This window comes from Gymnodraco acuticeps, unplaced genomic scaffold, assembly GCF_902827175.1.
Source record: "Gymnodraco acuticeps unplaced genomic scaffold, fGymAcu1.1, whole genome shotgun sequence".
NCBI lineage: Eukaryota > Metazoa > Chordata > Actinopteri > Perciformes > Bathydraconidae > Gymnodraco > Gymnodraco acuticeps.
In genome coordinates this window covers 8,976,732-8,999,716 of record NW_022992351.1, presented here as the reverse complement: position 1 = coordinate 8,999,716, position 22,985 = coordinate 8,976,732, and the positions used below count along the sequence as shown (strand labels likewise).

Below are 22,985 nucleotides of genomic sequence, written 5' to 3'. Positions count from 1 at the left end.
AATGATAGTGGCCTGCTGTCTGACAGTGAAAGAAAACAATGTGGTTAAAAAGATAAGAACAGAGAGGAGAAAGGCATGAATATCTTTCCTGTTACTGCAACATCATTAAAATGCTTTATTTGACACATAAATAACATTATTTCTGCACTCCTTCAACTTGATAAATGATGAAACGGTCATCTTGCCTCACCTGGTCAGATAACTTTGAGACAGAAGCAGATTGGCCTCATATTTTACTGCACTGTGATGAATGTGTGTTTGCTTTCCCTCCCCCGTTAAAGATTAATGACATAAAAGTCACTAGTTTAATAAATCAAACTGGCGGGAGATGTATAAGCGAGGAGGAACTTCACTAAATCAGGACAAATTTAAAACTTGTCACGAAGAGATAAGAGGGGATTTTTTCTCGAGCTGAGCTATAAATAACCGAGACGTCTTCTTCAAAGTCTGGAAAGGCAAATTGTTGTTCTGTCTTCGTCTTCCGAAGTTTAACTTTGTATTCATGTGAAGCTGAATGCACAGGGAGGTGCAGAGAAGAAAGAGACACCGGGTAACTTTCAAGCAGCCGGCAGGCGTTGAGTCTCTCCCTACAGGCTTTACCAAAGTTTGTATTAAGTTCACAAAGTTATTTTTCAATATTGAACTGAGTTTATTAACTTTATTTGAGACGTGGAATCGTTTCTACATGGCTTTCAAACATTTTGTTGAGTATATTTAGCCATGCTAGCAGTCTGTTGATTCTCTCAGTTGGTCCACTTTCGACTAACGTTCCTCAAAAACTGTGAAATGTGATGTAGCCACACTTTTCATCTAGTTCTTCTACAGGTTAAATGTCCCTATCCAAGACTTGAAAAGAAAATTGATGTTCCCATTACCCACAGCTGTAACTTGTTTTTAGCGTGAAGACACACCTTAAAACACCAGTACGTTTTTTCTGTGCGATTAATTCTCTTTTCAATCTGTTGTTTTTCTCATGAGTTCTTTAACACAGGTCATTAATGATATTAAAAACGAACAGAATAGTGTAGACAATTATTTTTAACCAAGAGGCTCTGTTGTAGTATTCGGCGTTGCTTTGTTTACAGTGGCCCTGCTAAAAAAGAGAAAACATTTGAGCAGTGGCGAGCCGTCAGGGCCCTCTAGGCCCTCTGTGAGGGCCTAAGATATTCTAAAAACTAATATTTGAAAACATTTTTTCTTAAAAACGTTTTTTTTAAATATTTTTTGGAATATTTTTTTGTTGTTACATTTTTTATTAGTTTTACCAAAATAACTTGATTTAATTGTATTTAAAATAATATTTCTAAAGAAATAAATCCTTCGAATCTGCCTGTTCAGTTTCTGTTGGAATGTGAATGGTTAAATGCCGTCTCTGCGAGTTATGTGAAGACGGGAGAGCTTGTTGGTCCCTCTCTACATTCACAGAGGGCCAGCTATAGTAACTCAAGGAGAGAGTAATGTCAAATGACAGTACAATTGACCAATCATATCTTCCCTCTAAATGGGCGGGCTTTACTTTCGCGGACTTTATGACAAGTTCCGCCCGCTGTGAGGTCTATGCAAGAGGTGCAGTGACGCGTCCTAAAACCCGGAAGTAAGCTTCGCTCGGATTCCCTCGACAGAAAGCAACGGGATTTCTCCATAGGATTTTGGAAAATAGCTCGAAATAAGGTCTGTGGAAAACGAACCTGTTAGATAAATGCACGTTTTGTTCAGCCGGATAATATCCACGTCTACCCTACTTTTATTATTTTCGATAGATCGATAGATTTATGATCGATAGATTTATAATTAGCATAAGTTCGTTCATGATGGCTCACTTCAGTGATAGTGAGGACATCGTTGCAAAATTATTAACCGAGTCATTTTCAAGATTGAATTACAATGATAAACTGGAGTGGCAAAGGATCAGCTCAGCTGAATGACCCGCAAGTGCTTCATCCAAAAGGACAGGAGGATGGACTTTGTGTCTAAGTCATTTTCAATGTGGGCCGCCGTGCCGATTTAATTCATTTGTAATTGTTACTTGGCTGTGGGTGCCCTGTCATGATAGGTGTTTATATAAATGGTGTTGTTTTGTGTGGTAGAGGGTCGCTGTCATTGATGCGTTTTGCACCCCGGGCCGCTGTTTTGATATTCCGCTGAAGTATACGCTGTGACGTAATATCTCTTCTTTTTTTTTCTCGAGGGAGGGGGGGGTCAGAGGGCCTAGGTATAAAAGTCACGGCTCGCCACTGCATTTGAGTGAATCAACTGACCAAAATGTAAGGCGGCTCGGGGGCTTGTCAACCATTTCATAACCATTGCAAATGATGATACCTCTTAAATGGTTTCTAGAAGGTACAACTAGGCCTCCCAAAGGCTAATTTCATTACACTGTGATTCAATTGATTTCAAAGGAGGTCTATTCCGGAAATCCTTTAAAGCTTTGTAATCTACTTAAGGTACCTCAGCTAATCTCTAGAATGATTCACAATCAGAATCGGTTTAATTACCAAATAGGTTTACACATACGAGGAATTTGCTCTGATATACAGTATGTAGTGCTACAAAGACACAGAAAGAATAATACATAGCAACATAGTGCTGTTATATCACCTATTATAAAAACCAGTTTTTTAAGACTCTTCTACCAAATTAAAGATACAGACAATAATAAGTACACTAAATTGGTCACTTTTAATCCAAATCTAGCTTAATATGAACCAATGTCTTTCGGCCATCAGACGACTAAATCGGGACACTTTTTCTCTCATGCACAGACTAGAAAAGATGTGTTCTGTAAATGTTAAAGTAAACACTTGGAGCTTAGGTTCCAGTAACAAGAAACAAGTATCTGAACTGGCTGCATCTTCTTTTCTTGTTCATTACCTCTTCACATGAAGGTTTATTTACCATTCCTCAGATAAACTGCATCAACACTTTGTCGTCAATGTGGCCAAATATGGCTGACTACCTCTAAAGATGTGATTTTGATGATTAGAGTTTGAGTGCACACTTACAAATGGGTTTTATTGGGGTTGTTTGTGCCAGGTTTAAAGACATTCTCTCTTTGAGAGACAGAAAGGTCTTCCACTATTCTGTATGTGTGGCTATAAAACTCACATCTGCAGGTTAAGATGTAAATCTTCCTGTGCCCTTCTTTTGACTCATCCCTCCGTAGAAAACACTTTGATGTGCTTTGGGTGCAAGCGTTCACCAAAGAGTGTATATATTATCCAGATAAAAAATACTATAAAGAAAAGTAGAAGGAGGGGAAAATAGAAAATGTAGCCAAGATAATGGCTTTGATGACAGAAGGAGGGAGATATTTTGGAAGATGTGAGAAGGAAAGGAAACTAGTTAGAGATTATAGAAAGGAGGTGGAAGAAAAGAAGGGATGATTTACCATATGACTAACATATGTAGGATAGAGGACCAGAACAGAAGTAAAGATGCACAAATGAGACCTCTGCCTTGTCATTTACTAAAAGCAGAAGCGATAAAGCAAACTTAATTATAAAGGAGTGAAACCTTAAATAAAGAATGGAAGGAGTGATATGCTGCATGCTGCAGACTACCCATAATCCTCTCTGCTCTGCCCTGAGGGGCCTACTGATTGTATATGTGTCTGTCTATACGTACAGTATCAGCATGTGTTCGTCTCTGTGCTCTGGTCCCTGCTGCTTGGTGTGTGTGGGGGGCAATGCATGCTTTTATATCTCTTTGTTTGATGTGTATGCGCTCCTGAATCCCTGTGTGTATGTGCATGTGTGTGTGCGTGTGTGTGTGCGTGTGTGTGTGTGATGAGATGAGATTAGACGTCCTGCAGGGCTGTAGTTTCATGGAGGCCATCTAGAGCAGCGGGAACGTCAGGAATGTGGGGACAGTGATACGCTTCACTGTCTCCGCCACCACAACAACATTTCTGCTTCATCGGAGAGGAAACAAGGAGAGGAGAATAAAAGCAGAGACGTGTAGAGCGCACCCAAACATTGTTTTAAAACATCTTATTTCAACCTTCACGGCTACAAAGGTTATAAAACTCTTTGTGCCTTTTTATAGAGTTTCTAAGACTTTTAAAGTGATGTGTCCCGCCGTAACCTAGGAGCAGAGTCAAGTTGTGTATTTATAGGTTATCACAGCATGCCACACCGGAGACAAAGTGCTCTGTTCTCCTCCGTTGTGATATGATGATGAAAACATCCCCAACTCTTAGCTGAGACAAAAGTGCAAAACAAAACACCTGTGAGCTAAATAAACTGTGCGGCCTCTGTGCTGTGACAGCTGACAACTGAATTATACAACACTAGAAACACAGGGGCAAAAAGGATGACAATATGACATTTCAAGTCTCTGCAACTGTGATTTATTTTTAAACACAAGAAAACAGTTGCAAGATTCCTTTCAATTTGTGAGCCCCAAAATGTGTAATTCTAACCTATTGATTAATGGGCTAGTAATGTGTCAACTGAACTTGAAGTAAGTAGTGATATAAGTAATATGCACATTATCCTTACCTATACTATACTATATACTATACTTTACAAAACTATACCAAACTATAATACGCTTAACTATGCTACACTATACTATGCTATACTATACTGAACTTTATTACATGGCTTAGTTGAATACTCGATTCTGATTGGTCAATTCAGAACACGTGACACGTTGTTAATCCAGTACAGACAGACCGCTGTCAAGGACTTATTGACCGTTGTTAAGGACGCTCACATCTGCAGAAAGAAGACCGGTCGCTTTAACTGTATACAGTTAAAGCTTCGCGTCGGGCTCCTGAACCCATAATGACCCCCTCACTGCACATTATCCCTTACATAATACACTATACTATTCTATCATTTACAATACTATATTGTACTTTAACAAACGATACTATGCTAGACTACACTATTCTATACTATAATATACTATGCTTTACAATGCTATAAAAAATTATACTATACTATACCATACTATACTTAACAGTACTGTGCTATACAATAGTATATACTTCAATAGTTTACTATACTAAACTATGCCATTCTATACTATGCTATACAATAGCATACTGTTCTATACTTTACAATACTAAACTATAAGCCTTTTCAAATGTGAGAAAATAATTCACTCCGCCCCTGTAGAGTTTTCTTGGAAACAAATGATGTATTTTTGTTATTTAGTTTGTTAGTGAGAGACTTTTAAAATATGTTTTTTGTTCTCCTCTCTGTTTATTTCTTTCATTCCTGTCAGTCTGTTTATTATTTAAATTGATTTGTGACATGCTTCATTTGCACTTTCATTTGAAAACAGTGATTAGCCCCAGGAGATCAATGATAGGATATGGAGTTTTTGGAAAAGCAGTTTGCTTTGTTCATCTCAGGGACCACTTTAATGTTTTTTTCTCCAAGTCTGCCAACATTAATTATAAACCCTTTACTTTTGATGGACGTAATGCTGATATATAAAAACATAGAAACAAATCTGGGACCTGCTCATCAAAGCCTAGTTCTATCGTACCACCAGAGATCAAAAGCTCTGCAGGATAGCTTTTGATTAAACGTTTTTGTGATCAAAGTATTTTAAGTAAATTCTCATTTACCATGCTGCAGCTGATTGATTCTGACCTCCTGTGGAGATTGTTGATTATGCCGAGTTAGTTCAGAGAGCTATAATTAATGTCATTTCTCTTTCGAAAAGGACATTAAGTGCAATGCATTGATTCACCATCTCTTTAAACGTTTTTCCAATCAGATTTGGTGTATGATATACGTATATCTTAGTAATAATAAATAGTTCCTTTAATTTGAATAGTGCTTTTCTAAGTACTCAAAGACACTTACAATAGAAAAAACACTTTACACAAGCAAGAGAAAAACAACTGGAAAAAATAAATAAATAACTTATTCACTTTGTTATATATGTCTATATAAACATCGCCAAGGAGTCATTTTTGTAACTCAATTGCTAGAAGACTATTCAAAAATCTATAGCCTACTGCCAGTGTTGTATGAGATCACGTTTTCATGCAACACGTTTTTAAGACAGACAGATGGAGACAATAACCGACTCCTCCTGATTGCGCTGCGTGAGGCACAGCAGTCGGAGTGAGAGAAACATATCAGCGTTATGATCGTGTGTGTGTGTGTGTGTGTGTGTGTGTGTGTGTGTGTGTGTGTGTGTGTGTGTGTGTGTGTGTGTGTGTGTGTGTGTGTGTGTGTGTGTGTGTGTGTGTGTGTGTGTGTGTGTGTGTGTGTGTGTGTGTGTGTGTGTGTGTGTGTGTGTGTGTGAGAGAGAGACAGCAGGTGTTGTTCTCCTGTGGCGGACCCCGTGCTCATCTCTCCCACAGCGGCCTGTAATTAATGGCTACAGGTTCATTTCCAGCAGTCAGTCAGCCATGCTGCCAGCTCGCCCAGCGCTATTAGTCACACAGTCACACTGATAGATACACACACGTCACACACCCTCATACAGGTGTGACTCTTCTCAAAACTTCTCCATTAGTTTGAATGCTATACTAATGTTTTACCTCTTTGTCTCCTTCCTCTTCCTGATCCCTTCCTCCTTTCCTTGTTCTCTCAATGCAGAAGACATCTTTATCCTCCAGGCCAAAGACAAGAAGAACCCGCTCATCTATGGCCTGTTCACCACTTCCAGGTTTGTACCAAATGTAAAGCAGAAAACAATAGAATATACTTTAGATCAGGGGTCTCCAACACGTTGATCGCGAGCTACCGGTAGCTCACAAGCCCTCAATAAGTAGCTCTCCAAGCAAATCCAAAATGTAAAAAATACACACAAAAAAAAAGGAAATGTAATTAAAATAATCTACCCTATGCATAAACGAAACCTCAATCATAGTGAACTCTATCTACAACTCTATATCTATCTAACACCCCTCCTCCCCCACAATGAATATCAACCAATCACGTTCTTGCTCGATTTGCGGGACCAGCGTTGCAGTCGGGAAGAAAAGCAATGTGGAGCGGCACCTCACTGCTTCATAAGGAGTGTGACCTTTCCTTCTGGCAGAATCTACACTACACATCAGCCCCATTGAACAGCCTAGTCGTGCCATTCTATACAGCACATGAGGGGCAGAGTTTTACTGTGTGTGTGTTGCAACTTACATATATATTTATTGCACTTGACGCACACACGGCGTAATTTCAACTGGGGACATGTCCCCCACACTTTTCAAAAATGTTTATTATTATTTTTAACCGCAAGCCGTCAACGCCACGGAGGAACACACTGCCTGTGAGGGAGCGAGAGAGAGAGAGAGCACACCTTTATCTATTTAATATAGTTGTACAAAATAAAGTAAGAAATCATTCCAATGTGTACTATAAGACAGTAAAAATTATGTGATTAGTAAAATATGCTTAAAGAAAAAGAATTAATGCTAACTACTGTAGGTAACATAAGATAAGAATAAACAAGTTTAAATTATTTGTTATAATCATATTCTAAAGATGTTTGGATTATTACATTGCATTTAGCTGCCGCTTTTATCCAAAGCGACTTACAATAAGTGCGTTCGACCAACAAGATACAAACTTGAAGAAAACAGAATCATATAAGTACATCAGGTTTCATAGAGCTAAAACATTTCAAGTGCTACTCAACTGGCTTTAGGTAAGCCAGTCCTTTATTAGTATATAAGTCCTTTATTAGTATATAAGTGCTTTGATAGTAATTCTATCGCTCGAAGTGGAGTCGAAAGAGATGAGTTTTCAGTCTGCGCCGGAAGATGTGTAAATGTTCTGCTGTCCTGATTTCAATGGGGAGCTCATTCCACCATTTTGGAGCCAGGATAGCAAACCCACGTGTTTTTGCTGATGGGAACTTGGGTCCCCCTCGCAGTGCGGGTGCAGCGAGCTGTTTGGCTGATGCAGAGCGGAGTGCACGCGCTGGGGTGTACGGTTTAACCATGTCCTGGATGTAGGAAGGGCCAGATCCATTCGCAGCATGGTAAGCAAGTACCAGTGTCTTGAAGTGGATTCTAGCAGTTACCGGAAGCCAGTGAAGGGAGCGGAGGAGCGGCGTGGTGTGGGAGAATTTAGGAAGGTTGAAGACCAGACGAGCCGCTGCATTCTGGATGAGCTGCAGAGGTCGGATGGCACATGCAGGTAGACTAGCCAGGGGGGAGTTGCAGTAGTCTAGGCGTGAGATGACGAGAGCCTGGACCAGAACCTGCGTCGCTTTCTGGGTCAGGTGGGACGTATCCTCCTGATGTTGTAAAGCATGTATCTGCAGCAGCGGGTTGTAGCAGCGATGTTTGCAGTGAAGGACAGGTTGTTATCTAGGGTCACACCCAGATTCCTTGCAGTCTGAGTCGGGGAAACAATAGAGGTGCCGATGTTGATTGTCAGGTCAAGAGTGGGACAATCTTTTCCCAGAAGGAAAAGCAGTTCAGTCTTGTCAAGGTTGAGCTTGAGGTGATGATCAGACATCCACTGAGAGATGTCAGCTAGACAAGCAGAGATGCGTGCGACGACCTGGGTCTCTGAGCGGGGAAAGGACAGAATTAATTGGGTGTCGTCAGCGTAGCAGTGGTATGAAAAACCATGCGGGCTAATGACAGCTCCGAGCAAGTTTGTGTACAGGGAGAAGAGGAGGGGACCAAGAACAGAGCCCTGAGGGACCCCTGTAGTTAATTGACAAGGGTCGGACTCGGACCCTCTCCAAGTAACCCTGTAGGTGCGGTCTTTGAGGTATGAGGTGAGGAGGGAAAGTGCAGAGCCTGAAACTCCAAGTTCTTGGAGAGTACGAAGGAGGATCTGATGATTCACTGTGTCGAATGCAGCAGACAGGTCCAAAAGGATGATGACAGAGGAGAGGGAGGCTGCTTTAGCAGTGTGCAGTTCCTCAGAGACAGCAAGGAGGGCAGTTTCTGTTGAGTGACCTGCCTTGAAACCAGACTGGTGCGGATCCAGAAGGTTGTTCTGATGGAGATAACAGGAGAGTTGTTTAAAGACAGCGCGTTCCAGTGTTTTAGACAGGCCTGTAGTTTATAACATCGGACGTGTTGAGAGTGGGTTTCTTTAGGAGAGGGTTTACTCTTGCCTCCTTGAGACTGTTTGGAAAGTGACCAGAAGTTAGAGAAGTGTTGATGAAATGGGAGAGAAACGGTAGAATATCAGGAGCGATAGTCTGAAGGAGGTTTGAGGGGATAGGGTCCAGAGGACAGGTGGTAGGGCGGGCAGAGGTAATGAGGGTAAGAAAGTGGTTAACAAAGTCGCTTGACAGAAGGGAGGAGGGGGAAGGGGCTTTGGGGGGTTCGAGGAGGGTGGAGAAGATGGAAAATAGTTTTTTGGGATTGGAATAGGAAGATTGGATCTTATCTTGAAAGAAAGTGCTTTTTGCCTGAGAGATCGAAGCAGAGAAAGAGGAGAGGAGAGCCTGATAGGTTAGGAGGTCGTCATGGTGTTTGGATTTCCACCGTTTCCGCTCTGCTGCCCGAAGGATGGTTCTATTAGCATGCAGTGCGTCATTTAGCCAGGGAGCAGGAGGGGACTGACGAGCTTGCCGAGATGTGAGAGGACAGAGAGAGTCCAGAGAGGTTGAGAGAGTAGAGAGGAGAGTTTCTGCAGCAGAGTTTGGAGGCAGGAGATGGAACGAGTCAGAGGAAGGGAGGGCTGAGAGCACCGATGAGGCAAAGGTAGAGGGGGAGAGAGAACGAAGGTTGCGGCGGACAGGTGCAGAATTAGAATAGATTAGTTTGTTATGTTTGGAAAGGGATAGAGAGAATGAAATGAAGAAGTGATCCGAGGTGTGGAGCGGGTTTACAGAGAGGTTAGAAGTAGAGCAGTTCCTTGAGAATATGAGATCAAGGACATTGCCAGCTTTATGACTTGGTGGGGATGGAGACAGTGAGAAAGCAAAGGTGGTTAAAAGAGATGTTAGTTCAGATGTCTTCCCTGTCTGGAGGTTGAAGTCTCCGAGAAGTACAGCGGGAGGGCCAGTTTCAGGGATGTGTGAGAGGAGATTATCTAATTCCTCCAAGAAGTCCCCCAAGGCGCCTGGTGGACGGTAGAGAACAACAATGGTTAATTGTATAGGATGGGTTACTGTGACGGCATGGAATTCAAAGGTGGAAGGAGTGAAGTTAGGTAGCTTGAAGAGGGAAAAGCTCCATTTGGGAGAGAGCAGGAGACCAGTGACACCTCCTCTGCCAGTGGGTCTGGGTGTATGGGAGAAGGAATATGCAGTGGAGAGAGCTGCTGGGGTGGATGTGTTGGATGGAGTAATCCAGGGTTGTGTTCCGATAATCCAAAAATCAGCTCCTAAATTCTAACCCTATCTCCTATTCCTTGACCTCTGAGTGAAACGTCACGGGGTTAAGGGATAGTGGATAGGAGAATTCAAAAGGACTTAGGAGAAGAGACCGCGGTACTTTAGAGAATCCGAATGCACTTTCACTATCCGACGTGTTTATGATGCGCCAGCGGACGTCATGAATGTGCGTCTGCTGCTGTGGGGAAACTATGGAAACTACAGTTTTCTATACAGCGGACTACAACATGGATGTTTATTAAGAACGAGGGACTACTGTAAACTCATCTAGAGACTCTGCACCGTGCTCTGATGCTGTTGTTTTATGCCTTATGAACGTGGACAACAGAGAAACATATTCTTCATGACCAAAGTTGGAATTGAAATAAAAAAGGAAAGTGAAACTTAGCTCGTCACCCTCTCCCTCCGGTCCACATTAATACAAATGATCCCAATACCTATGATTGTATGAAAAGATCTTAAAATCAATACAAATGTATTTATTATAAACGTTAGTCCTTAACATCTATCACTGTGTATATCACCATTCAAACATCTTTTAAAAGTTGAACAAACTCCACACAGCTCAGTAAAGACTGTGAGATGTTGACTTTATTTGATCATTTCAGTAAAAACTAACGTTCATATTTCTCTTTTTGATTATAATACTGATGAACGTTCAGAAAAAAGCACTTTGGCAACTTACCACATACGTTTTAAAATGCTTAATAAGCACCGTAACTTTCATGATATCATTTCTCGGTCATAATCGGTTGTTTCCGTGAACTGTTGTGATGGCAAATGCTGCGGCTGCAATGCATTGTGGGGCAGCATTTTCTCCTCTCCTTTCGGTTAGGGAGGTCCAGTGGTTCCTAAGCTAAAGGAGGTTATAAAGGAAGTTTGAAACCTCCTTTCCTTTCATTTGGAGAATTGGAACGGCACTTATCATGGCTGCCAGTGACGTACTTCCGGGTCATTTCATTCCGTTAGGAAGGTTCCTAAGCTAAATGGACTATTGGAATGCAACCCAGGTCTCAGTGAGAGCAAGGAAATCCAGAGACTGCAGGGAGGCGTAGCCAGAGATGAAGTCGGCCTTAGGAACAGCTGACTGGATCTCAGTGGAGCATGTGGGATAGACGAGAGCAGGCCGGTTATATCGATTACGAGATACACGGGGCCAGTGATAATTGCGAGAAGACACATAAACAGGGATGGAGAAAATACACATGATTATAGCATGAGGGGCTAAAAAACTAAATTAAATAAAACACCAGCGATACTTGGCTCAATCAAAGTTGTATTTGCCTCCCTCGTGACTCCAGCAGGACTCCTTTGTCTTTGTCAGTATTTGACTCCAGCAGGACTCCTTTGTCTTTGTCAGTCTTCGTCTGACGCTCCAGGAAAGTGCTACCTAAAATGGACACCTGATTGCTGAGTTCTTATAGCTGTGAGGCCACGCCCCTTTAATTAGTTAACTCTCTGCAGCTGGTGGCCCTCAAAAGGAAATCTAGACTGGCTCCCTCCTGAGTTGTTATTTTCTTTTCAGTGGCACAATGATTTTACAATTACATTAAACCATAAGTTATAAAGTTATGAGATTATTGAAAAGTATACAGCTCTCTTTCATCTGAGTGTTGAGAGCTGTATCCATAAATTCATGTTATGCTCAAAGTGCACCAGATTGATGCATTTAACTTCAACATTTAAAAAAAAAATCTTCCCGGTGGTGCATGCCCCCAGATAAAGCAGGTTAAAATAATTAAATTGCATACGTTTTCTTTTAGTAAACACTGAAAACGAGTCCTACAGACCCAAACAGCACACAAAGGTTAAAGGTAAGAATATAATAATGTTAAAATGTGCTAAATATATACACTGCAAAAAATAAAAAAGAGGAGTAAAAGTAGCTCACGACTTGTTTTATTTTTGGAAAGTAGCTCTCATCCTAAAAAAGGTTGGAGACCCCTGCTTTAGATCAGTTAAACAGCGTTTTGTCGTCTGTGCACTCTTGTTTGAGTCCCAGTATGATGGCACTGGGAGTGTCTTGAATTTCCTCTGGGTGGAGAGTTTTCATTCCTACAGAGATTGCTCATAGTTGGGAAAGAAATACATTGACACATCGGTATTGATTTAATCCAGGGTGGGTAAGATTGGAAAAAGATGATCAAACTTAAAAAACAGCCTAATGTTGCCAAAGCTTTTCCAAGCACTGGCTAAAATGTTGCTAAACCAAGCGAGAAAATAGATGTAAACACTGAGAGCCCGTCCCTTCAGGCCACCACCAAAATAACTATTATGAAAAGGATCAGGATAAATAAATGATTGGGCAGAAGTATTACAATCCTGCAACAGCTGTGAATAACAGATTGTTTCTTTTTTTGTGAGAGCATTTGATGAATTGATTGCTGTTAAACATGTATAACACAAATAAACAAGCCACCCTACAACCCCTATACTGTAGATACATTGAGGCTGAGCTGGGATGTGGTAGCTGCAAATGCTATTTAACTTTGATTGAAAAAGGAAATACTCTTGAGTTTAAAGAAGGCATTTAGGTCTAGGTGAGTTACTACAGGCCCCTTAGGTTTGAGTTAGAAATCAATTATTGATCATGGAGACTGAAACTGTTAAAGACCGCATTAGGCAATACATGATTATGACGTTTAAGTTAGTCAGGATTCATGCAGTGAAGATTTGCCACAACTGACCTGATCAATAATCCACAACCCGACAGAAAGATGACATTTTTATGGAGGATACTAAAACAATAATAATAATAAAAAGATTTTATAAGAGGAAAAAGTTGATATAAGAAACAAATAAACTGTTTTTCTATAAAACAGGTGTATGTTGTATGGAGAAGAAGCTCACATAGTGACATGATGCGATGTCACACTGACAGAGATGATGTCACACACTGGGAGAGACACACAGTCCACCGTCCCTGTGACTAATGAATGAAACACATTCATTGTAATGAGCTCATGTGAGCCTTCGTCCTCTCATCATCATCATTAGTGTATCGACTGTAATGCACAAAGTACGTACAGTGTGTGAGATAATGTAGCATGAAATGTTTTTTTCTAGCCATTCGGATTCGCTTTGTTCTCCCTTTATTGTTCCTTGCTCTCTGGGATTGTTTGAGGAGACAACATGAAACATGGAATAGAAATTTCAAAAGGCAATATGCTCTATCAGACCAGATAAACAACAGGCTGTGCAACATGCCTGAACAAAACATTGAAAATATGAAGCAGCACTGATTTGATTAGAGACTATAGACAATATGCTTTCTGTTAGTATCTACAGAATGGTAATCATAACAAATAGGAAGAACAAATATTGTTTTTGGCTCACAGCAATGACGCAAGCACATCAGACTGCACGATAGAAGCCAGTTAGTTAGAAAAAATGTCTCACACTCAAAAAATAAATATACTGAAAACTAAGCAGTGGTTGAAAAAAGGGGTAGGTATTATAAAGTGAGGAAAATCCAGAACATATGAGCGAGTGAGCAACAAACTAAGAAGGCCTGCACTTTCTCATTTCTTCCAAACGTACTGAAGCTCCTCACGCACTGACAGTAACTCAGAGCTGCAGCCAGGGCTCCACAGTAGCAACAGAGGTATGACGCCACTTGGCCGGCGGAGCGGGGTCCGCTTCTGGCTTTTGGAAAGTGTCTGAAATCTCAGCGGGGAACGGACAGAAATCCAAAGCATCACCCAGGGTGGGGTCCCCACCACAGAGCTGCAGGATGCAGAGAGGTCATCCCCTCTGAATGGAAACCTCTCCCTCTGCTCAACCATGAATGCACACACAGGCGTTTGTGTCCCTGTGAGGAAGTTAAGTGCACAGGCTGCAGATCCCTCACTGTTACTTGTATCATTTAGTTTTTGTATTTCTTCATTTGATTGACCATCTATCACATGCAGTATGTGGTTTGTTTCAGAATCAGAATCCAGTTTATTGCCAAGTACTTTTACACACTCTCTCCAGAGCAACATGAGACTATACAAACTGTATGTGTCAGTCACATGATCACAGCCCTGCCTTTCTCCCTGCTCTGTTTCTAGCAGCTCTGCTCATCAACTGCCTTCTGTAGTTCAGATACACTTAGGCAAAAATCCTAACCATGATGTGCTGAAAGCAGCGCATTCATCCAGGCTGGACTTTGGGTTGGACCATGCTCAGTGAATTTATGCGTTCCGGCTGAGAAAGCCACAATGACTCACAGCCTCCATGCAGTGCACACACTACATCACTCTCCTATTTAATGCACTGCTTTACGACCACGGTAACTGCTCAAGTGAATTCATAAAAGACCTGCTCAGTTTATGTTTTAATTCATGTGCGCCGCAGGGACTAACAGTTCCCCTTCTCTCATGTCTCCGCAGTGATATCCTGAATGGTTCAGCAGTGTGCGTCTACCGGATGGAGGATGTTGTTCGGGCTTTCAAAGGAAACTTCCTTCATAAGGAGGGGCCTCAGTATAAGTGGGCAGAGTTTACGGGCAAGGTGCCTTACCCGCGACCAGGAACTGTAAGTTACTCCTTCAGGCATGAATACAAAAACTCTATGTCTTCCACACGTGTTTAACCTTGTGTTGTTCTCTCTTTTACTTTCTTCTTTCTTCTCGTAGTGTCCCAGCAGCACTTATGGAAGTTACAGCTCCACCAGAGAATATCCTGACGACGTCATCTTCTTCAGCAGGACTCACCCCCTGCTGCAGGTACAAATGATAGTTCACTGTTTTAAATTACAACAATGTTATTCAATTAGATTGCACTCTAGTTTTGCATCGCCTCAAACCTCTTTTATTTGTCCCAATTCATATGTGGAATTTAGAAATGCAATTAGCGTTGTTAAATATGACAACACTTTATAAAACAAACCCCATTGTTTTGTCCATTTTGCATTTTAAAATTCAAAACCCTAAACTGTGACTGTGTTTCAGGAAAATGTGCTGCCTCTGGGAGAGCGCCCCCTCCTGGTCAGAGTGGGTGTTCACTACAAATTCAGCAAACTGCTGGTGGACAGAGTGGAGGCCGTGGACGGCACCTACGACGTCCTGTTCATCGGCACGGGTAAATTGTCTTTGCTGGACCTTTACCCTGCGCTTTTACTCCTAATGTGTGTGTTTTTTTCACAATGGATAAGATATTTTTGTATACTTCTGCAGACTCGGGCCTCGTGCTGAAGGCCATCCATCTCCCCAGAGAACACGGTCAGGGTCAGGAGGTCACTCTGGAGCAGATGCAGGTCTTCCAGGTACAGCCCCCTCTGAACAAAACACAGTGCTATCTCCATACCATTGTGTATGTTCCAACCCATTTATTATAAACTGCTTTCTAAATGTTTTTTTCCTGGCTTTCATGCAGCAATTTTCTAACCATTTCCTTGTGGTTTAAAACTCAAGTATCAGGCTCTTCAAGCTTAAACAGTTACGTTATTGTCAAGAGGTAATGCAGCACAGACCTTTTAAATAAGTCTGCACATTAGACTGCATTGCCATGCGACCGAAATAAATGCAAACATTGTGTTCTACACTAAAAACGATCTGCTGTTCATATGATATGCATATGAATGGAAACCAATAGCTTAAACAGTCTGAAGCACTTTGACATCAATGCTTACGTTGCAAATTATCTGAAATATAGTAAAGCATGCATGATTTATGAAGAAATAATCTTTTTTGTTATGTTTATCAGACCTAAATCTTCACCCATATATACCATTAAACAGGAAATTAAGTAAAAGCTTTTATCTAAAAAGTAACTGCACCAAGACTGTAACACATTTTACAACCGTGTTTTGCACATTACATGTTAGAGGCTTTTAACCAAAGCGACTTACATACTCAATACTGTGGACAATCCCCACCGGAGCAATTTGGGGCCCAGGGACACTACGACAAGCTGGCTGCAGTGGGGTTTGAACCTGTGACCCCCTGATCTGAACACCTATGCTCTATCCACTGCGCCACACGCCTCATAGATAGCTTGTCAGACTATAGTACATTATGATTCCTGTAACCACAGTTCACAATATTCACAGTTAGTTCTGCTCAATATTAGTCCAACGGAGGCTCAAATGAAGGCTCTGTTTTCACTCTCGACTGATGTGGTCGAGATTTCTTTGTCTAATTGAGGTCTGAGGTTCTTTTTAATGCTCTTCACTGTGAAGCTTGTGCTTTGTTAAGCCCTTATAAAGGGAAATGGATGATAACCAGACGATGAGATCAGTTCTGTAAATAATTTAAGACTGTTTAACATTATTGTGGTTTGCAGGCGCACCCAAACACACACATTCCTTATTTTTCCATAGAAACAAATTCAATATTTTAGTTGACATTTATCTCTGTGTGTCTGTCTTTCTGTTTGTCTGTTTCTTCGAGCCAGTGTATTTCTGTCTTTGTCTCAATTTAAACTCAATTTTCTTCGTCTTTTCCTCGCAGCACAAATCACCCGTGACAGCCATGACGCTCTCAAAGAAAAAGGTAACAGATTTGAGAGAGACAGAAACTTTAAAACTTCCAAACTACATCACACACACACACACACACACACACACACACACACACACACACACACACACACACACACACACACACACACACACACACACAGACAAACACGCGCAACATCACACTTATCACTCATCTCTCCACCTTGTATCTCCAAGGACAGCTTCATCACCAGTTGCTATGGTTACCCTACCTCAGTCGGTGCAGTAATGACGATATGCCACACACACACACACACACACACACACACACACACACACACACACACACACATAGAAACACCCTTTGCATTTTTAAAATAGTCTGAGTTTCATGAAATAAGAATCTAACGCTTGCTCACACTCGCATACACGTGTCAAGATTATAGAAGCAAGCATCATGATGTGTCTTCAACACACACACACACACACACACACACACACACACACACACACACACACACACACACACACACACACACACACACACACACACACACACACACACACACTGTGGCCACACACTGACATTGTTACAGCGTGAGATGGATGTGTGACTCGCAGTGCAGATGTATCTGGTTGAGCTTGATAGTCAATGCTTCTCCCTGTTTCACGGGAGCAAACTGAATGCCCTCTTTCTCTCTGGGCTCTTCTTCATTTATAACTCTCCTCTTCTTTCCTACTTCTTTTTTCCCTTTCCTCTCTCCGTCTTCTCTTCCACCATCCATGTCCACTGTTTTTTCGTACATCTATATTCCTATACATCATCCCCCCTCTCACTTCCTCCTCCTCCAGCAGTGGTTGTTTGTGGGCTCCAGGGAGGGTGTTTCCCAGCTGGCCCTGTACCAGTGTGAGCTGTACGGTCAGGCCTGTGCTGAGTGCTGCCTCGCCAGAGACCCATACTGCACCTGGGACGGACACGCCTGCAGCCCCTACATGCCCACCGTGCGCAGGTTAGATCTGTCCTTCCAAACAGCACTAATTGGAATATGTAAGATATGTTTTTATCCCACTAATGTCTGAAAAAGTAAAGGACAAACACATGGAGTCAATCTCTTTCAATCAAATTCAAACCACATTTGTTGATAGAATGTGACTCAAATTCACATCCAAACTACTTTATGATTAAATGTTAGGCATTTTTTCCACTTGACCAACACTTTTCCATTTCCAAGTATGACAGTTGGATATATTTCCATGAAAGTTCCCAATGATAATATTTTGATGATGACGCCCTTTCCTCTAGTGCCACCATTATTACTTATTAGCCAACATTTCCACTTCCAAGCTGAGCAAATTGATGCTCCCAAGTGAATTAAACCGTCTTACTAATGTCAGTGTAAGTCCAAGTCCAACACTTTGTCCTTACAGGGTGTATTAACATTGAAGCGTCAAGATCAACTATCAGGCTGTAACTCTTTGTTTACTGTAATTTGATGTATTTCTCTCGACAGAAGGAATGCTCGTCACTTAGGGGAGGAAGAGGATCCCCTCACGCAGTGTGTCAGACAGGGAGGTGAGGAGCTAACTCACTCTAAAGTGTTTGTTCAGTTACAAATGCTAACAAATACAATCACTGTTGTGTAACCTTTGGCAAGCATTGACTGTGATACTTGATCTCTAATAATGCCTCAGCTACAGATACATTTAGATGATTCTAGTCATTTTATTTATATAACCAAAAGTAACAATTATGTGATTGAAAACCTGATGAGCTTTACATACTACATAACATACGAGACCCTCCTTCCTTAGAATTAAAACAAGCTTCACAATGAGCAAAACCTGCAAAGAACATGCATTTTGTGAATAAGCCACATAAAGATCAGTGATAAATTGACAAAATAATGTTTTTCTGCAACAAGAAGGAAAGCAATCTGAATTAACAGGGAAGATAAAGCATATCTCTAACCTGTCACTTCTGTCCTTTGCTGTCACTCAGCCGGGCTGCAGGTGGAGGCGGAGCAGAGGATAATGATGGTTGCTGAGGGCAACAGCACTTATCTGGAGTGTCTCCCCCGATCCAGACACGCTGCTGTTACCTGGTACAAACAGGCAGGGGAGAACAGCCCAGAACTTAACCAGGTACACACACACACACACACACACACACACACCACACACACACACACACACACACACACACACACACACACACACACACACACACACACACACACACACACACACACACACACACACACACACGCCTTACCCTTGTTTCTGGACAATATCAATATGAAAATCTGAATCAGATTTAATGTCAATTAAGTTTACATATACTAGAATTTACTTTGGTGTATAATGGCACATGTAGGCATGTCTACGGTATTGAAGTGTATAGTGTCCATTAGGATAAAAGTGTCAGGCTATGACATGTAATAATGTGATGTTATGGAACTAGTTTAGAAACTATTATAAAAGTAAAATGAATGTTAAAAAATATAAATATACAAAAAAGAAAATACAATGAGAATATGACAAGATACACAGTTTGTTCAACACTTAAAGATACTCTCAAATACCTATACCACCCATGTACTGTATTTTAATAAAGAACGCAGGTTGCAGCCTTTAAAAAAAAAATGCCCTCTGTCTCTCCCCCCAGGTGGTAACAGGTGACCAGCTGGTGGTAATTGAACGGGGTGTCCTGATTCGTCGAGCTGAGCTGACTCACTGTGGCGTCTACCACTGCCAGGTGGAGGAGCACGGCTACCACTGGACCGCCGTCACCGTGCGCCTTGCCGTCTGGAGCCCCTCGGCGAATCGCGTCCTCGCTTCCTGGTCCGCCTCATCCTATCAGAGCACAGGGAGCCAGCCCTGGTACGAAGACGTGATGGCGCTGGTTCACCCCGGAAACATCGGCCAGCACTGCAAGGCGCTAGGATACCGCCCCCCACGCAACCACCGTCACTACACTGAAATCAAGGTGGAGCAGAAGAAGGAGAAAGAGAAGGGGGAGAGGCATAAGCATGGGGGAGGAAGAGGAGGTGGAGGGGGAGGAAGAGCAGCGGGGAGGAAGAGCAGGAGCAAGCCGCAGCAGAGGGCACCAAGGAGCGCTTGAATGTGTAGCGGAACAGGAGGGCGGATTTAAGTGACTTAAAAAACACACACATAAACGTCCACACACGTACACACACTTAACTTATACACTGAGACACACACACTGTACATAAAGAGACTATGACATGCGCATGCACTTATCTACAAACAAAAAAGGCATCCTTTCATTATAGTGACAAACTGTCTGACTGAAGTATGTACAGCAGGGGGAGAACAACAGAGACACTTGGACAAAAGACTTGTGAATAAAAAGGAAAAAGTAGAAACCCTTAGGCTGCGTAGCGTGTAGAATGAAGGATGAAGCAACACGTCTCAGTTTACCTGTCGTGACAAGGACATGGGATTTTGGATTTGTAGCCTCTACAGAGAAAAAAAAATCCAAACGTAGATATTCCACATTTGAAAAATCATCCAACCCTTCTGAAATGATTGCTGCCTTAAAGCACCATACCGGTGGCTCTGCATGTTTGATTATAAGTCATATAGACTCTGCCAATTATCCTCCATAGCAGAACAGATGTCTTTAAGATTGATTTCGTACCTTCCAGGCAGACACTGGTTTCCATTACATTTGGGCGACTTTGAAAACCATCGCACAGGAACATGCAAAATTATTTTGAAAGTTGCAATCAGCATTTTACAAACGTTGCTATGTGTGGCGTTCACGTTTCAAGGACAGTCCATCCTTGGTGTTCTCAAAACATTTTGATTGTCTAGCTTTGTTGTTGGAAAGTGAAAACATGGGGACAAAAAGTAAACTATTGTTCACTGTCAAAATAAGTTTAAAGGTATTTTTGGGGAAATAATCAGCAGTGATATTTTGTTTAAAGGCCTTTTAAGAAGGTAAATAGCACTGATTATGCATATTTTTACCCAAAATAATAGTTTACTGTATACCAACAATTCACCTACAGTACAGAGAGTTATTTCTTCAGATAGGTGGGGTCTGACACAAGTTGACAGAGTGTGCAGGGCGACAGCTTTGATGAGGTTACACATCTTCTTTTACACACTCACAACAGGAGATGTTTCCATTCCGTTCTCCTGAAAGCTTCAGAAATGTTGGCTGGTAGTGTTCATTTATGGTACGGCCACGCAGCTGAATAAAGGTGTGGGAAAAAGTGAACAGAAAATAAGGACCTAGTAGATCTGGTGTGTTTTATAACGTCAGAGAAAATCCTATTCTGGGTGTTGGTTTAGTTTCCCTGCTCTCCCACATGAGTACAGTGTACAGATTTAGAAAACATGTTTATTGTAGGGCAAAAGTAACATCTGCACACCAATGTACACATTTTAATATTTGCTATTTAAGTTTCTTGAAATCTCGCTTTTAGATTAACATAACAAGGGTTATTTGGCAAAAGGCACGGATATTTGAATTGGTAGTATTTTAAATGATATTTCTAGCACTTGAAAACCTTTAGAGGCTATCTAAAAAGAATCTGTTTTTGCTGAACTTTGAACATGTCTGAGTAAAATATCGAGATGCTTTTAAAAAGACGTTTCCATTGAGGATTGAGGTGTGAACTGAAATGCCAATAGACTTTGTACAGAAAATGCATGTTTTACCCATGGCTTTGGACCTAAAATGGGCCGTTGGTGACTTTGTGTGGGTTCCAGCCAAATTAAAACAGTGGAGTAATATACCGCTGGTCCCGTAGCTGCAGCTGGTAATGACATTTGGTTGTAAATTATGAAGCAGGCCCGATGTTTAATAAAGACGCCTTTATTATACAAAGTGGAACCTGAGAAAGTGCTGAACAGGACTGGCGTCAAGTGGACTCTGACGTGAGGGATTTAGACGACTACAGTGACTTTCCAAGGCAGTAAATTGTGATTTTCTCTAAATGTTTAAATGTTAAACCAACACAAAGCGTTCCACCTCTATTTAACTTTCTTCTTATTGGTATTTATTTGTTTAGTCTGGAATGAAACAGCTTGTTTCAGAAGTTGTGAGGTCAGATATTTTGTGGTCATTTTTTTGCCAATTCAGCCATGATGTCTCACAAACAGGCTGCTAATTTAACATTTGTGTTGGTTTGTCTTTGTATGTACTGTATGTTTGTATGCCCACACATTGAAGTCTGCACAGTATTTTTTTGTTTTGTAAAATCTCCTAATGTTACCATCTGTTTCTCTTGATGCACCTTTCCACTCCCACCTGTGGAAATTCAGATTGTGCCTGCCTGCAACCACGGTTATTTTATGTTTTTAACCGTCCCATAAAGCAAGCATTTAAAAAGCAGCAGGAACTACAATTTTCTTTCCAAATGTGATGCTTTGTCTTCCTGTTTCTCTGACAGATCCTCAGAACAACTCATAGCAACCAAATGCTGAAACTTCTGAACTCAGATTTTTAATAAACAGTAAGAATAGAGGGACATGGAGAAAGCAAGAGAACTAATTTAATTAAAACTTACTTCACGGGAAGACTATCCATGCCTGGTTTAGTCCAACAATTACAGCCTCCCATATCTCCATATATTTAATTTCACCCAACAACGATGAAGTCATGCACGCAATTCTGCACATATTAGATTAAATATTACCCATGCTGGGTCCTGCAGGATCCTGAACCCTTTGCACTGCTGGTTGTATGTATTTCTGAATATGTGTATGTGTGTGTGTGTTCTTGTAAAGTATAGATCTGTGTGTGTTTGTCAGAGTAGGATCGGAGTGAGTGGAGCTGAAATGCAGGGCCAGGGGCCAGCCAGTAAATCTGCCAAACAGGGATCTCAGCAATGGATCGGAGACACTTTTGATGCTGTAAGAAAAATAAACCAGACCGACTTAGAGCAGAAAATGAACATGGCTCCTTGGCTTTCTTGGCTTTGGCCAAATGAAAGAGCTAACCAGCGCTGAGCTACTTCTGAATGTGTGTTTGAGTAAAGAAAGAGAGTTTATGTTAAAAGTGTCAGGTGCAGACACACCTCAAAATGAAAGGGTGTGAGTGTGAAGCTGGCAGTATGATCCAAGTAAAATCAGGATTGAGTGTGTTCTCAGACAACTGGCAAATCTGAAATGTAGGTTATGAAAAGTAAACATTGTTATGAGTCGTAGACATTGACATAGGCTACTAACTGGGCTGATAAATGTTAACAACAAAATAAATGTCAAGAAAGAGAAAGTTTAGCTTTTCTTTCTTAGCTTCTGCTATCCATTAG

General features: G+C 41.4%; 1 protein-coding gene across 3 annotated transcripts in view; it reads left to right on the top strand.

Annotated features, from left to right (window-relative positions):
- sema3h (sema domain, immunoglobulin domain (Ig), short basic domain, secreted, (semaphorin) 3H) overlaps window positions 1-22,625 on the top strand; it is a 73,818-nt gene extending 51,193 nt beyond the window's left edge. Inside the window, exons 9-18 of one of the 3 annotated variants that reach the window (XM_034209417.1) lie at window positions 6,567-6,636; window positions 14,652-14,796; window positions 14,897-14,986; window positions 15,212-15,341; window positions 15,437-15,525; window positions 16,712-16,753; window positions 17,557-17,711; window positions 18,213-18,274; window positions 18,701-18,843; window positions 19,367-22,625. In XM_034209417.1, coding sequence (XP_034065308.1) covers window positions 6,567-6,636; window positions 14,652-14,796; window positions 14,897-14,986; window positions 15,212-15,341; window positions 15,437-15,525; window positions 16,712-16,753; window positions 17,557-17,711; window positions 18,213-18,274; window positions 18,701-18,843; window positions 19,367-19,822 — 1,382 coding nt within the window. In that variant the 3' untranslated portion in view covers window positions 19,823-22,625. Of the gene's footprint in view, window positions 1-6,566; window positions 6,637-14,651; window positions 14,797-14,896; window positions 14,987-15,211; window positions 15,342-15,436; window positions 15,526-16,711; window positions 16,754-17,553; window positions 17,712-18,212; window positions 18,275-18,700; window positions 18,844-19,366 lie in introns of all 3 variants that reach the window. The other 2 variants (XM_034209418.1, XM_034209416.1) reach the window with 2 other exon arrangements.
- The last annotated feature ends 360 nt before the right edge of the window (window positions 22,626-22,985 follow it).